This window comes from Thermobia domestica, chromosome 9, assembly GCF_964235325.1.
Source record: "Thermobia domestica chromosome 9, izTheDome1.hap1.1, whole genome shotgun sequence".
Taxonomy (NCBI): Eukaryota; Metazoa; Arthropoda; class Insecta; order Zygentoma; family Lepismatidae; genus Thermobia; species Thermobia domestica.
The window spans coordinates 144,285,595-144,303,517 of NC_137462.1; the positions used below are offsets into that span (position 1 = coordinate 144,285,595).

Below are 17,923 nucleotides of genomic sequence, written 5' to 3' on the forward strand. Positions count from 1 at the left end.
CGACATTTACCTAATGAAACTAAGGAATTACTCTGAAATGTTTTATAGAATGCCCGGCCCTCTTATCTGAGCGCTGAGTCTAACATTTGCTTAAAAAAAATCCTTTTCAGTGCTAAGACTATACGAGACATTGATCTACAAGTTAAGGTAGAATCTGGATTACAGTAATGCGTGCACATTTTAATAATCTCTTACCGGAATCGAACCCCGGATCATGTGCACAACAGGCGAGAGCTATACTTATTACACCAGTAGGAAGGATATTAGCCTATTATTATTATTATTATTATTATTATTATTATTATTATTATTATTATTATTATTAATAATAATAATAAAATAATAATAATAATAATAATAATAATAATAATAATAATAATAATAATAATAATAATAATAATAATAATAATAGTAGTAGTAGTAGCAGTGATGAACATGAAATCTTTGAGTTGTTTAACATCCCAAGGTTATAACTGTTAGCCAAGCGAATGATGATGGAAGAATTTGTAGAATGAGGAAGTGGGAGGAAACGTGAGTATCCCAAAAAAAACCACGAGCACAATCTTGTCCACTACAAACTTATTTGGCCGGCGATCGAACAAGGGACCCCACGCAGCAGAGGTAATTGCTGTACCACTGAGCCACTAAATTTTGCTTCTTGTAATAGATAGCTAAAGCGATTGTCTCAGCTAAGTTTCTAATGGAGACAATCCGTTAATATCGTAACGGGCAACGACGACTTTAACGGGTCTCTATACCACATATCCCTTACACATAAACGAATTTTTAATTTTTTGTAATAAATAGCTAGAGCGAGTATCTAGGCCGAGTTTCTAACGGAGACAGTCCGTTAATATCTTAACGGGTAATGACAACTTTAACGATGGTTATCTATACTCATATTGCATACATGTAAGCAAATTTTTGAATTTTGTTTAGTTCTTTTACAATATATATGACTACAATGATTATCTCGATTGAATTTTAATGAAGTTTATCTGATAACATGGCAACTTTTACATTTTCTAACTATATCCCATACATGTAAGTTTCGTGTAATCCTCTTCACCGTCTCCGCAACAGTTTATTTAACAACTTTTATCCCAAAGTCGTTTTACTGGCTTTACAGCCACCACCATCTAGAAAATATGGAATATAGACTTCACTAATTGTTCTCCTGATGATGCTTCCGGTGAAGCAAGTGAAATGAGTAGAAGTTACTAAATAAATACAACGTTAAAACTGGAAAGTAAATTAATGTAAACATTTATTTGTGTTTGTGCTTGTAGTTAATCAGATAGGTTGATTAACGCACCTTCTCTTTCTCATTGCAGGGTTACAACAGAGATAGCCTAGTTATGCCTATAATCCTTGGAGGCGCAATTCTAATTCTAATAACTGCTTTTGGAATCTGCTATACGTTAAGACGGCGTCGGCAGAAAACGCTAAGGAGAGAGACTATTGGTGTAAGTACAGACGGTCTCACATATGAATAACATTTAATATAAAATAAGAATCATTTCATATTATACAAATATCTAATTATTGTAGTCTTCAAAGCAATACTTAGACCACACACTTCTAGTTAAGGAAAACAATCAATTATGAAGCGTAATGATGCATACAGGATAAGCCCAAGGTAAACAACTAACTATGAGTAACTAGATTCATAGCGTTTCGGTGGCACCGAAGTACTTAATTCTACAAACAATTAATTGTTATTGATATTTTATGACATGTAAAGTTTAATTTTAACATAATTAAAGTCAGAAAAATATCGCAAAATGCGCGAAACTTTTCTGTTCCTCGCAATTTTTTAACACAAATGAGGGAAACAACACGAGAAATACAGCGAAAATTAAAACATTTGTTGTGTTCCTGTGTTCTAGACTTTCTTTGAAGTTATAAACTTTTAACTTTCGATAGGTTAAGAAAGTATTAAAAGTAGCTACTAGTAATTTGTAAGCCATCAGAAAACTTTTATTTTGTATAAAGCAGACTTTAAATGGAGGAACTCTTTCCTTGAATTTTATTGTTACTTGCTTTTACCTGTATTTTCATGTTTCAGATTGTTTTACATATTGTTTTACAATATTTTTCATATTGTTTACACACAATATGTGTTTTACAATACAAACTCTATCCTTAATTGTTATTGTTACTTGCTTTTACCAGTATTTTCATATTTTAAATTGTTTTACATATTGTTTTACAATATTTTTCATATTGTTTACATACAATACATTTTTTAAAAATTGTTTATATGCAATACATATTTTACATATTACTTACAAACAATATATGTTTTTCATATTGTTTACATACAACACATATTTTTTATCCTGTTTTCATACAAGTTTAACATACTGTTTTACAATTTTACAATAAAGCAACTGGAATATTCTCCATTACATCAGCATTGCCTATTCCATACTATAATTAGAAATAAATTAATCACTGAGCAAAGCAAAGCAATATATTATTATAAAACTAATATCTTGTGATAGTTCCACCAACTAACCACTTGGCTTCATCAGGCAGATGATAGTGTCTGATGAAGCCAAGTAGTTAGTTTTCGAGACTGTCACAAGATATTAATTTTATAATAATAAACTGATTTGCTTTGCTCAGTGATTACTTCATTCAAAAAAATAAAAAAATAAACCAGATGTATTTTTGTTACGTACGTTCGGTGTGATATAGAGATGGTTGAAATAACTTTAGAAGAAAACTTGATTGGATGATTGGGTGCCATATTTTATTTGGCTTAAAGAAAAAAACAATATAAATTTTAAAACCTAGAAAAACTTAATATCATCGAAAATGTTGGTCCTGGTACCTACATAAATAATAACATATGTTTTCTTACTTCTAGTTATATTGCCAGATCATTTTGTGTATGTACTTAAACTAGTGATGTGAGGTGGAAAATTTTCCGCTATATTTTTCCGGAAAATTTTCCGTTCTAAAAAAATTACAAAAATCAATAATTCCTCAGCAATCATGAAATTGATTGAATTCATGTATAGAAATGTTAAAAAGTGAAAGATCGTTTAAAGAATCTGAAAATTTTCATGGCTCAGACAATTTTCAGTACGATGTAGGAACTAGTGGAACAATTTTTCATAAATCGAAAAATTGTCTGTCCTGTTACAGTGATGAAAATTTTCCGGAAAAGTTTCCGATTCATAAAAACATACTCCACTTACTCCTACATCGTTGTTTAGTCGTGATGTGAGGTGGAAAATTTTCTTCTATATTTTTCCGGAAAATTTTCCGTTCTTAACAAATATCAGTGATGAAGTAACAATTCGTCAGTATTCATAAAATTGATTGAATTCATATATAGAAACGTTAAAAGTGAAAGATTGTTTAAAGAATCTGAAAATTTTCATGGCTCAGACAATTTTCAGTACGATGTAGGAACTAGTGGAACAATTTTTCGTGAATCGAAAAATTGTCTGCCCTACAGTGATGAAAATTTTCCGATTTATAATAACATACTCCACTTATTCCTACATCGTTGTTTAGTCGAGATTGGAGGTGGAAAATTTTCTTCTATATTTGTCCGGAAAATTTTCCGTTCTTAACAAATATCAGTGATTAAGTAACAATTCCTCAGCAATCATGAAATTGATTGAATTCATGTATAGAAATGTTAAAAAAAAGTGAAAGATCGTTTAAAGAATCTGAAAATTTTCATGGCTCAGACAATTTTCAGTACTATGAAGGAACAATTGTTCATGAATCGATATATTTTCGGCCTTATATGGAAAAATTGAAGAACTTTTTATGAGTCGGAAAGTTTTCATCATTTTGAAGCAAAAGTAAAACAACTTTTTTGTGAATCAGAAAGTTTTATTGCTCTGTAGAAACAAGTTTAAGGAATTTTCATAGATCGGAGAATTTTCATCACGATGTAGAAACAAGTGGAAAACACTTTTCATAGGCCAGACAATTTTGGATATTATGTATAGTGATGTTAGGTGGAAAATTTTCCACTATATTTAACTGCACATAGAGCTACAAAGTTGAATTTCAGTAGAGGAAAGTTAGTCAGCAACAAATTATAATTTTCCAATTAGCTTTCGGGAACCGGAAAATTTTCTATTCCAAGTTGGGAAATAAAATTTTACAGTGTTTCTCTGTCTCTCTTGCTCTACCAGCTCCTTCGTTGCTTTGGCATGGAAAACCTGGCTTCGATTCCCAGCGGGAGCTCATGTAGTTCGGATTCCACGTTAATCAGTTGGTACCGTTTTATATAGTGTCGTTGCTGAAAGGGACGTTAAACTCAAAATCAACTCAATTCAACTACTCTCTCCCTCTCTCTCTCTCTCTCTCAGTATATATATGTGTGTGTGTGTATGCAAAGTGCAGAGAACATACATTGAGTTCGTAGAGTACAAATATCCCATTCCATTATTTAAAATTTCAATTTATTAAAATCATGAATATTTTCCGGTTCATAAAAACATACTCCACTTATTCATTCGATTCATGAAAAATTGTTCCACTTGTTCCTACATCGTACTGAAAATTGTCTAAGCCACGAAAATTTTCAGATTCTTTAAACAATCTTTAACTTTTTAACGTTTCTATATATAAATTCAATCAATTTTATGAATACTGACGAATTGTTACTTAATCACTGATATTTGTTAACGGAAAATTTTCCGGAAAAATATAGAAGAAAATTTTCCACCTCATATCTCAACTAAACAACGATGTAGGAATAAGTGGGGTATGTTTTTATGAATCGGAAAATTTTCATCACTGTAGGACAGACAATTTTTCCATTCATGAAAAATTGTTTCACTAGTTCCTACATAGTACTGAAAATTGTCTGAGCCATGAAAATTTTCAGATTCTTTAAACGATCTTTCACTTTTTTTTTTAACATTTCTATACATGAATTCAATCAATTTCATGATTGCTGAGGAATTGTTACTTAATCACTGATATTTGTTAAGAACGGAAAATTTTCCGGACAAATATAGAAGAAAATTTTCCACCTCCAATCTCGACTAAACAACGATGTAGGAATAAGTGGAGTATGTTATTATGAATCGGAAAATTTTCATCACTGTAGGGCAGACAATTTTTCGATTCACGAAAAATTGTTCCACTAGTTCCTACATCGTACTGAAAATTGTCTGAGCCATGAAAATTTTCAGATTCTTTAAACAATCTTTCACTTTTTAACGTTTCTATATATGAATTCAATCAATTTTATGAATACTGACGAATTGTTACTTAATCACTGATATTTGTTAAGAACAGAAAATTTTCCGGAAAAATATAGAAGAAAATTTTCCACCTCACATCACGACTAAACAACGATGTAGGAGTAAGTGGAGTATGTTTTTATGAATCGGAAACTTTTCCGGAAAATTTTCATCACTGTAACAGGACAGACAATTTTTCGATTTATGAAAAATTGTTCCACTAGTTCCTACATCGTACTGAAAATTGTCTGAGCCATGAAAATTTTCAGATTCTTTAAACGATCTTCCACTTTTTAATGTTTCTATATATGAATTCAATCAATTTTATGAATACTGACGAATTGTTACTTAATCACTGATATTTGTTAAGAACGGAAAATTTTCCGGACAAATATAGAAGAAAATTTTCCACCTCCAATCTCGACTAAACAACGATGTAGGAATAAGTGGAGTATGTTTTTATGAATCGGAAAATTTTCCCGGAAAAATTTCCGTTCCAAAATTTTCCGGAAAATTTTCATCACTAACTTAAACTCATAATTTCACATGGTCTATATCAGTGTATATTGGATAATCAATGTTCAATTTGTTGTAATTTTCAACAGTTTCCACCTCATACCTCTAACCGCAATTGTACTTGTTTCGTAGAGATTATACTTTGGCATTTGAATTGGTTGGCGAGTGTCCGGCAAACCGACCAATTACAACGTGAAACCAACGTTGCAGTTAGCTAGGCTACGGTTTATCACTGTTGTACTTTCTGCACTATTAGCATTGTAAAGTAATTTTGTATATATCTTCTCTCTATGTATTTAAAACGCATGCAGGTATTTACGTTCCAGGATATCTCTGAAGCAAATTGAATTAAGCTTGGTTCACGAATGATTTACGATTAAAAAAAATAATATTTGAGTACAACACCCCTAGCACACCTACAAGTGGTGTGGGAAGATGTGACGTTTAACAATAACCGAAAGCGACCGATATTAGCGTCTAATCCATAGTTTTCGAAGTCGCTGAGATGAAAAGTGACACTCATGATGTCGTTTAAATTCAAGTACAATCCTAATCTGCATGTTGGTTCAGAAGGAGTGAAAATAAAATGTCAAAAATGACTGAGATTGGTGTTGAATTCACACTTTTTGTGATTGCTAAACTGATTGGTGAAAGTCTCAGTAACATTTAAGCCTAAGTTTTGTCGAATAGAACTCTTTAGAATCTTCTTTAATTTTTTAAAGAAAGGACTACACACATTACTTCAATCTAAAAGAAAAAAAGTTGTAGGCTTGCTGAAGGCCGTATCCTAAGTGGGCAAGAGGGCTTAAAACTTTATGCCAAAACTAGATTATCTCATAGTCTTTTATCATTATAGTTTCGTTGAAATGCATATTCTAAAAGGGAAATGACAGTTCAAATATTTTTCATAGAATTATTCTCCTCATATGAAGAACGAATATTTTACGTAGTATAAGCATAAACAAAGCTTCAATATTACTGTCTGTGTAGGTCCTACTTTCTTCCACTTTCTCATTTCACCAATTCATTCATTATGATTCACTTCCATTGCAAATAATAACATATAATACCTTCAATATCGTTGATTCTTCATGTTGCTTGCTACATTTCTGGCTCAGAGCCCATTTTTCCTATATGGTTCATACCCTACGAACAAAGTAACGTGTAGAGATATGAGATAAAGACAGACTTAAAATACCATAAGTGCTCATAAAATAAAAATGTACATTTTTGTCTTTATTAAGAAAAAACTAGAGTGAAGTTAAAATGTTATATCTTGTTCGATAAGTAGATTATAAAACATTTTTCATATCCTATACACGACATAACTTATCCTCGTAAAGTCTTAAAATATCTCTAGTTTTTCGTAACTTGTGCGAGTATAAGTTATACATATCTTGTATCTTGCCTTTAGTTCTAACAGCCTCTTCTAACATTCTTCCGCTTTTCCGTGCCAGATCTGATCCCTTTAGATCTCATATATTTTTACTTCTCGTTTCCCTTTTCTGGAACAAGGAAGGGAGCTGTTACGTGACTGCGGTGTGGAGCTTAATTTTCCCACCACTCGTGGAAGTTTTCTCACCCACAAAACGGTATTAATATTACTAGTTGTAGTAGTATTAGTGTTACTAAGGGTAGGAGTAATCATTCTGCCAAGTAAAAGGACGGAAGAAACTCTTTATAAGTGAGTCAAAGTTTTAAAAAAAATAAAATAAAATAAAAGTTTTGTGTAAAAACTTTCGTGTAGAGCCGCGTCACTTCAACTGACTTCATACAACACATAAAACTTCTGCTAGACTAGTCTCAACGTACAGCTTTTACACTTTCTTCCTTTGTGAGATGCAATCCACAATCTTTTTTTTTCCTTCTTTCTTTTTCTGTTTTCAACTCTCATCATTATGGAACTGCTGCTCGCACGGAAAACGTTTCTGAGCGCGTTACGCTCTTTCTCTGAAACGGTTCGTTCTACCACCTTAAAACACGGCAGATTTTTCTTTTCTTCATTATACATGGTTTTATTAATAAGTAATGAGACACTTACCTAACAAACGTATGGTCTCACTTCTTTTCCAAGGTGTTGGATGTATGCAAGAAAAAAAAAATACAGAAGTAGTTATGAGTTTTCGCCATTTTTCAGCAATAATAATTATTGCTATTTGAATTGTTTTACTTCCTTTAATTAAGTTTATTAATGGAATTGAATATTCTTTTCATCCCTGTCTTTTAACCTACTAGTTGATATACATAGTAGGGATGGCCAAAAATTTTCGGATCTCGGATCTGGGTCCGGATCTCGGATCTGGATCCGAATCTCAGATATTGATTCGTATCCAAACCTACATCTGAAATTGTGATGATAAAATTGAATATCTAAAATTCGTCAAAACTTTTTTCGGATTCACTAATATAGTAGGATACTGTGCTTTTAAATGTTTCCATAACACGTTTGTGCTACCTTTGTTCTTTATGTTATTTTAACCTTGCAATATTTACTTTCTTATATAAACTTTCTTATTTTCTCATATACAAATGAAATATCTTTTAGATAAGACCCTTCTAATCGCAGGAATACTGGACAAAACAAACTCTTTATTAATAGTAGTTTCTGACTCACTAGAGTCCAACCATCAACAAATCTTTCTTTCACTTCGAAGGTACAACAAAAAATATAGACTGGTTGGCGTGGAACAATAGTAGATCTTTAAACATACACACGAGAATTTCAGGAGAGCGATATGGTTGTGTAGTATTATTAGTATTAATAAAAGTGTTCGTTGTACGACTTTATTACCTAACTTATGGCTTGCCCTTCTGAGTAGGGATGGTACCGAGACCGAGACTAGTCTCGGTCTCGTCTCGGTCTCGTCTCGACAATACGAGACTAGACCGAGACCGAGACGGACTTTTATATATCGAGACGAGACCGAGACCGAGACGGACTTTTACATACCGAGACGAGGCCGAGACCGAGACGGACCTCTATAAATCGAGACGAGACCGAGACGAGACCATGGTCAGTCCCGAAAGTCTCGGTCTCGTCTCGAATATTGATAGTTATTTTGCCTTTACTCAAAATTTGTTTCGTTGCTGTATGAGATAATATGGGAACGGTTGACTGATGTACAGTGTCGTATTTATGGGGTAGGTATCAGGCTCAAGCCCCTCCCGAAATAAATTTGTAATCATTTTTTCGCATTGCACGTACAACACAAATGTTTGTTACCCGTTCCTCAAGCCTCTTCCGAAACAAAATCCAATGCTGTTGTATATAATCTTCTCTCTCTCTCTCTCTCTCTCTCTCTCTCTATATATATATATATATATATATATATATATATATATATATATATATATATATATATATATATATATATATATATGGGGTGACTCATTTTAGTCTTTCCACGGAAATGTCTCGAAAACGGTTGAAGATAAATGAACTGAACAAAAACTAAAATAAGAAATGCTATGAGACAAATCAAATGGCGATGTCATGGTCCCCTCCAGGGCCGCTCTTCAAAGGGGCCCGGGCCCCAACTTTAAAATCTTAAATGGAAACATGGGTCGAGTGACACCTCGTTCGATAGGTCTTTAAAAACTGGCAAATGATTTTTCATATCGGTCACCGCATTCAAAATAGTCGCAAGATATGTTACCTGCATCCGATGAACGTCCAATAACACTAATATGAAAACGGTTGAAGATAATAACGGGCGAACAGAATAAAACTCCAATCGTTTTCATATTAGTGGTACTGGACGTTTTATCTAATACAGGCACCATGTCTTGGCGCCCATTTTGAATACGGTAACCGATATGAAAAATCTTTTACCACAACACTTTTTTAGTTTTTAAAGATGTATCACTTGACCTATGTTCTTTTTCCATTGACAATTTTGAAGTTGGGCCCTGGGCCCCCATGAAAGGTGGCCCTGGGGCTTACCGCAACATCATCCGACGTGCTTTATGTCATTTTCCTGTTTTACTTTTTGTTCTGTTCATTGTCACAACTCTGTTTAGTGTTTGAAGGTCTATCGAACAAGGCATCACTTGCCCCATGTTTCCATTTAAAATTTTAAAGTTGGGCCCTGGGCTCCCATGAAGGGCGGCCCTTGGGGACACCGCGACAACACCATTCGATTTGCCCCATAGTATTTCCTATTTGAGTTTTTGTTCAGTTCAATTATGTTCAACCGTTTTCGATATATATATATATATATATATATATATATATATATATATATATATCGAAAACGGTTGAACATAATTGAACTGAACACAACTTTATTTTCCGTTGGTAACACTGCTCATATATATACAGGCGCGGATCCAGGATATGATCAAGGGAGGAACTAAACCATACTTTGCCTCTCTATCCAATGTAAAGCAGGATTGAAGCTCATTTTATTCAGTGTATACCTGAGCGTTAAGGGGGGATATAGCCTTTATAGCCCTTCCTTTGGATCCGCGCCTATATATAAACAAACAGTGCTACCAACGGAAAATAAAGTTGTATTTTCTCAAATTGCACTATGTAAGATATTACCTATTTCTAATTTAGATATTAAATAAAACCATAATACCACATACATTATTCAGTGTAATAAAGGACAATACAGTATCACTAACATCAACATTTTGGAGATCTCTAATAACTCAAATAGCATAGCCGGTGCAATGCGCATCATTTGTATCTTAGCGTCAAATACAGGTACTATGATCATGGTATAATGTATTTCGAATGAAGGAAGGAACAAAGTTACAAGAAATGAAAAATTTAACTTTTTCTAAGACTTTACTTCATAAACGTACTGATATATCACGTCTCATCATGTAGATGCTTCCAAAAGACTTAAGTGATCATAATGTCATTTAAAACAATTGTTATTTCAAACCGTTTCAGAGGTACCAAACGCATTTGCGTTAAGCTTTTATAATGATTGTTGTTTTAGTTTGCTTCTATAGCATTACAACAATAGTTTTTGGTTATTTTAATTACCAGTTGCAGTTCCATTATTTTAAGCAGTGTTGCCAACTTAACTAAATTGCTAAATATTATTCTAAATATAGTGCAAACAACGTAACTAAGCTGCATATAATTTTAATAACTCGTAATTTGCTTTATGGTGCAAGAATGGTTTCAAAAGACGAAGTTTTTCATAGTCTTTGGATATTTATAATGTTAATGTCAAAGTTTTCGTTCCAGCAATACATGTAAATGCAAATTGTAACTGAAATTAAATGTAACTTATAACTTTTCAGTAACACTAGTTGTTCCCCTAAGCCTTAGGCCTGATGTAGCTACACAAAACTATGCGTAATTAAAAGTTCTAAATACACTCTAGTTACATTTCACTTGTTTTAGTTTGACCACCCTCAAACTCGATCCATACCATATAGCTATATGCAATTATTCAAGGACTTACAGTTAGTATTACACATTGCGTTGATTTTTGGTTTGGTTTGTTTTAGTATAACGTCCCATGATTATGCTAGGGCGTCTAAAGGAGAAGTGGAGCTAATGATTATAATAGAATCCGAACCACTTCGGTCGTTCAACTGTACCCCCACCGGAAATCGAATTCGGGACCACGCGAACCGAAGTCAAGCGTGCTAGCCGCTAGACCAAATGGAGGTCCTCACATTGTGTTGATTTAAATCATTGAGTCAGTGTTGCCAGATTCGAAGATCAAAAAGTAGCATGTCTGTGCTCCAAAAGTAGCGGATTTGAACTATTTGTATGCCAAATATATACAGTAGAAATGAATTATTTGATAACTAATGACTGCTACTAATTGAATAACTTTAACCATTGGCTGGAAAATGTGCTGGACATATTGCAAGAAATTATGATCGATGAAAAAAAAAAAAAACAATTCTAGGCAGGATACCACAAGATAAAAACAGCCTAGGAAACGTAATTATACAAGAAGATTTGACGAAATCAAGAACAACTGGGGAGTAACCTGAAAAAGAATTGCTCAAGATAGATAGTTGTGGAGAAGATTTGGAAAGACTTTCATCCAGCAGTGGATTGACAATGGTTGATTATGATTATGGCTATGATTTTATTATATCTGTACCTCAGAGGTAAACTACACCAAGTCATAATTTCGTAATTTTACAAGAGAAGCGAAAAACCAGTTCCTTAAGTAAAACATATAGTACTGTTTTCAAACTATACTAAGTAGTTACATAGTAATAGGATGGTTTTAGACTTACATTGTTATACCACTAGAAAGAACATAGTCTATTAAAAAGTATTCTTAACTCAATTTCGACCAAAAAAGGACTTAGCATAGTCTACCTCTAAAGTTCATGTATATATATAACTTTTATTAGGTAAGGTAGGGTAAAAACATTCAAAATTTAACGAAATTCATACAGCGAAAAACAAATTTGATCCTTCATATTGCAGGAAAACTACGAAAATTAATACGAAAGAAAACTAGAAAGTTAAGAATCGCTTGTTTTGCCGGGACAGAGAAAATAGATACATATAGCTCGAATTACCCATATACTTACATAATATGCATGTCCATGTTTCGCAAGTAATTTTCAATCAATATAAAATTTCAGCGTAATGAACGCATGATTAGTTTTCTCGAATAAAGATCATATGCACCGCTGAGAAAAATGAAATGAAATCTTTGAGTTTTACGTTCCACAGTTATGCCGGTTAGACTAAAGGAGACGGTGATGATGAGTAATTAATGAAATAGTGGAATGAAGAAAGTGGGAGAAAACGGGAGAACCCCGAGGAAACCGACGCAAACGGGAATTGTCCACCACAAAGTTCACTTGGCGGGGATTGGGATCGAACCAGGGACCCCAAGCACCAGATGTGAACGCTCTACCACTGAGCCACCGCGGCCCCATGCACCGCTGAGAACTCAGGAATAAGCTTAATCTATGTTACGGCACTGGATATATGCTTATATAATACATTACGACCTTATAAACTTGTATAAGAAACAGAATGTACTTATAGTGAGACGCGAACTATACGAAACGTAAGACTTTGAATCTAACTTGTTTGGTGATCCAACCCGAGACCACAGATAGCAAAGATGAGTGCAGTAGCTCCCACCATAAGGTTAAGGAAATGCCTGTTTTAAAGTGTCAATTAAACACTGAGGTGTGAAACGGTAATAAAGCAATTGATCAATTAGAAACAAAATATATTGTAGTAATAATTTACCCTATTTGTTAAGATAATGAACATTATATTCTGTTTTTATATGACAGTCAAAGCAGAATGTATTGGATATTAAATGAGAAATTGTAAAATCTCAATTTCGGTACGATTAAATACATTCGTGCTGCTATGTGTTGCGTTATTCCTTAGGAGGTATTGAACAATTCTGATTCAAAGGAAGTAAATAAATACAGTATAGTACTGGAGTTAATTTAATAGAGTTTAATTGTATAGGCAGTACTGAGCCTATTTGAGACAAAGTCTATTGCTGAAAGTGAAATATGGATTACTGTTAGGGTTTTATCCCAAGTATGTTATACCCACTGATGATTGAACCCGGAACACACGCATGAAAAGTATTAGCGTTAGCAATTTAGCTACGAAGAAGTACATCATACCATAATTGTCAAGAATGAAGGCAAAAAGTAAGAACCGGAAACGACAGACTGTACGATAATAATACTTTCACAACTTTAATTTCATACTATTTATTTCGAGACTTTCGAGACGAGACCGAGACTTGGCCTTCGAGACCGAGACCGAGATCGAGACAAGCATCTGTTGACCGAGACGAGACCGAGACCGAGACGGCGATTTTTGACTCGAGACGAGATCGAGACCGAGACCGCTACTTATGAACCGAGACGAGACCGAGACTGTACAAAGTCTCGTCTCGTCTCGTCTCAATACCATCCCTACTTCTGAGGTCAGGAGTTTGTTGAAGGAGTAAATATAAAAGAGATTTCTGTTATTTCTTCTTCACCCTCCAGGTTTCTTTAATCATACATTGCAGTACGTAACCAAAACATATCCATGCATCGTATCATTGAAGCGTTTTGTGTTTTGTATATTAGTGTTCAAAAATATTTAACATATTCGCATTTGTTCATGTGATCTCAGGTTCAATTCTCGGTGGAACATACATGAGATAATTGAAAGCTGAAACAATATGAAAATAGTATTTAAAAGTCAGGAAATTAATATTAAAACTTTAGCTATCTATTGTGACTGTAAGGCTATAGTTAAATTAACCCACACGTTTCGTGAAGATATATTAAGTCGTTATTGTTTATTTACTATAAGCTACCAGATACATCCTCAGAGGCCACTTTACACTGTAATAATCAACAGATGAAAACATTGGGAAAGGAATGGAAGGAAGGTCTCCAGAGCCTTAGATCAAGGTACTAACCTAGCATTTGCCCAGTATAACTGAGGAACAACCCTGGAAAATCCTCAGTCAGGATAGCTGGTCTCCGAATTCGAACTCGGTATAATCCAATTGCGAAGCAAGAATCCTAACAAGTAGCCTGAGCTCACTCCGTATTATTATTATTATTTAATTAACGTAATGTTCTAAAATTAGTGCAAATTAAACCCTACTTTCTTTATTGCTGATGATATAGTTAATAAGCCTACATGAGACATCAGTCTCCCATTACATAGGCCTTGCTCAAGAAAGAACTGGAATTCAGGAAGCGGGGGTGAAGAGATTAATGAGGATGAGGAAACTATGTGCGATGCAAAAACTGAGAAATTATGACTTCATCACAGATATATTCACTTACATACGTCAATTAATATTTCTCTGATACAGGGCACTCTACTTTCTATAGTGGCAGGGAAATGGCCCGCTTTTGTAAACGAACACATTAAGCACGTGCATATAGGCACAATATCCGTGCAAAGAAACATAGGTAAAACTAGAAAAAAATAGGGAAAGCGAGGGGAAAGTGATAAAACGCCATTCAGCTTAAAAAAAAAAAGCTGAAAATAACAGAGCTACGAAAGACGCGAGTGTTTTTCCTTAGTGATTAGCTGTGCTAACTATGAACATGAATTAAAAAGAAAACAAGTAGCTAGCTCTGAGTTTCGCAAACTGGTTGAAAAGAAAATATTGGATAAAATTTAATAATAAAGAAGGCATTTATGATAATTAAAACAAATTAAATTCTTGGCACGACAGTCTTTTGGTTCCTACCATCGGGCTTACGTTCATTTGAAGCGGGATTTGAATGCAAGACATTTACAGTAAAAGGATCCACAGCCTAATGCCGCAGACCACTCGACTATGGCTGTCGGGTTTTCTCGGCTAATCTGTAGCACATTTACAGTAACTGATTATTTTAAAAGTTGCTCCTAAATACTGACAATCTAAGTTTTATGTATCAAATATTTCCTGCGATAATACCATACACTCTCCGACTTCTATAGACGAAAAGCTATAGTTACCCACATTATCTAATACAGAAATAAGTTCTGATTCTCTAATAGCTGCTGATGGTGATAGTCAAGGTTCACCGAAGCATGATCCCAAACCCAAACTGAGATATTGATGTCACTGGAACGCCTGAAAAGTCATTGTGGGTAAGTGAATTGCCCACTTGTCAGGATGAAGGGCGATGGTGATGTGAAATGCAGGGCTGTCAGAGGTACTACTTATAATAATTGGATTTGTAATATTCTATGTTGCCGTAAACCCTCTTCAAGAAGATAACTGTTAATTTTAGCTTTGAAAATGTTACATAAAGAGTTTTATTGCTATCATTAGGTTGCATATAAATCTCTTTATTCCGGAATTATCGGATTTATTTTACCGCTTAACTTTCACATCTCTTCTGATTTACGAATATTTAAATCACGATTATCCCCTTAAGGTCAATTAGTGATATTTTAACTTATTTCGAACCAACTATGTATATGGCTAGTCTTGTTATATGGGAATAATTGAGACTAGAAGCAGTCTACAGGCTACGTTCTAAAGAATCTTGTCCGACCTCCTGATAAACCACGTCTTTCAGCAAGGTGAATTGTGGCAATCCGATACTAACATGAGGAAATCTTCCGGTTCAAGTGAAAGCTTCCATAAGAATCAGCACCCTAATCAGTGGTATGTGCCTTGCTAATTTTTCTCCAATGTGAAAGTACCTAATTTTATTATTAAAAATGAAAAGGTTTTTATTTCAAACAAGTTGTCATTACAGTTTTCATATTTGAACACAACACTCATGAAAAGTCATGTTAAAGCGCGACTTACTCCTGAAAAAGAATATTTATCTGTTTTTAATTTCTCGTGTTCCTCAAACTACATGCGGAATTAGTGCAAGTGCCTTCCGCTCGCATTAACTAGGTACAAACGCAATGGCGTATTTAGGGGAGAGGCTTCCGGGCTTAAGCCCCCCCCCCCGAAATCTTATTTACTATAATAAACTATATGAAATATCTTGCAGAATTTTCACATTTTCAGGCAAAGCCTCCCCCCGAAAGTTAGCAAAGCCTCCCCCGAAACAGAATCGTAAATACGCCACTGTACAAACGGCTACGATCTTGGTACTAGCACATGTTTCGGTTTCCAGATCTCAAATATTTATATTTCAGCCTGATTCTATGTATGAATCCGAAATTTCAAATCTAGATAAGAGGCACCAAAATTCATAGTTTATTCTCGGTGCTCATATTGTGATTTACTAAATAATTATTAAATCTAATTGTAGGGTATACATTTGATATTTTGAGCAGACTGAGCAAGATAAATTTACGTAAAAAGTAGTCAATACTTGTCTTAACTGTTTATGTTTTCTTAACTGTCAATGAAATAGGTGCATTGAGGAATTTTAAATATTCATCTCGGTCCTGCAACCGAGTGGAACTAGATTCGACATTTGAGCTCTCATCCGGATCATTTTCTTTTTCTTAAGTAAGCCAAACATTTGATCTTTAGAGTAGAATGAAGGAAACAAATAGACTTGTCAATATTCGTCTTAATTTTCTGTTCTCTTCTTCACTGTCAGGACTTCGTGAAATTACTTTCGGCGAATTTTAGATATTCATATTTATCATAATTTGGATGGGATGTGGGTTTGGATAAGAATCAAGATCCGAGATCCGAAATCCGAGATCCGGACCCAGATCCGAGATCCGGATCCGGACCCAATCAGATCCGGATCTTCGGATCCGGCCATCCCTAATACATAGGGAGCTATTTTTATGTTTTCTTTGAAACGAACTGGAATTCTAATGATTTGCCTTTACTGATTTTTGTTTCTTCATATTTATTTAAATATCCTTTACTTTTTTTTATAAAAAAATAAATTTTGTTATATATAAATATTTTAATACAATTAATAATCAAATTTAGGTTGTATTAAGTTGTATTAATATGTATATGCACTCATATGCAAAACTTAAAAATAATGCAATATTACATTCAAACTGTTGTTGGAAACAGTTGTGCATACATAGAGTTTATCAGATGAGTTGTTGACTGCCGCACGTGGTTCCTCATGTTACTCTTTGGCGGCGCTGTATGCACCCACTGCCGTCGGGTGTGTTACATGCGATCTTTCAATACACCCATCAGTTGTACTCAAGAAGTCGCATACAACGTATACACAACCGTATAGTTGACTTTATTGCCAGAGAACGTATAGGAGAATTACATATATAAAGTGTTTTGATGATATGATCCTTGGAAGAATTATCGGACGATTAAAGAGAGGCCAAATCCAGTTTTAAAAAAGCGTCGCTTGAACTCGGTGTCCCACCTCTCATCATCTCAATGGTTTATAGGAGGTTTGGCGGAGGCCGTCCAAGGAGTAACACTTCCCAGGACTTTATTACACCTAACAGCCAGGCGCAATAGAAATAGTATCATCTCAGATCTCCGCACGGAGCTTGCAACACTACATAGATCAGCCTTTCAAGGTTCACAGTGTACAGATGCTTAGCTGAGGGATATCTGTATGCCACACGACCAGAAGGTGTTCCATCGACCTAACAATAATAAACAATTCGATTGATTTAGTCGATCACCAGACTTGAACCCATTAGAACATGCGTGGGACATGCTTGATACGCAATTTACTCGACGTCTCATAGCCCCAAGATCCATTTCCGAACTCAGGGAGGCACTGACCCAAAACTGGCAGCTCTACCACAGCCGTTTATTGATAAGCTCATTCTCAGTATGCAATCAGATTGTGTT

At 34.4% G+C, this 17,923-nt stretch overlaps 1 protein-coding gene across 1 annotated transcript in view; it reads left to right on the forward strand.

Moving 5' to 3' along the window:
• Nucleotides 1-17,923, forward strand: part of LOC145695082 (uncharacterized) — a 398,134-nt gene that overhangs the window by 343,738 nt on the left and 36,473 nt on the right. Inside the window, exon 2 of the mRNA XM_081771960.1 lies at nt 1,335-1,466. Coding sequence (XP_081628086.1) covers nt 1,335-1,466 — 132 coding nt within the window. The remainder of the gene's footprint in view (nt 1-1,334; nt 1,467-17,923) is intronic.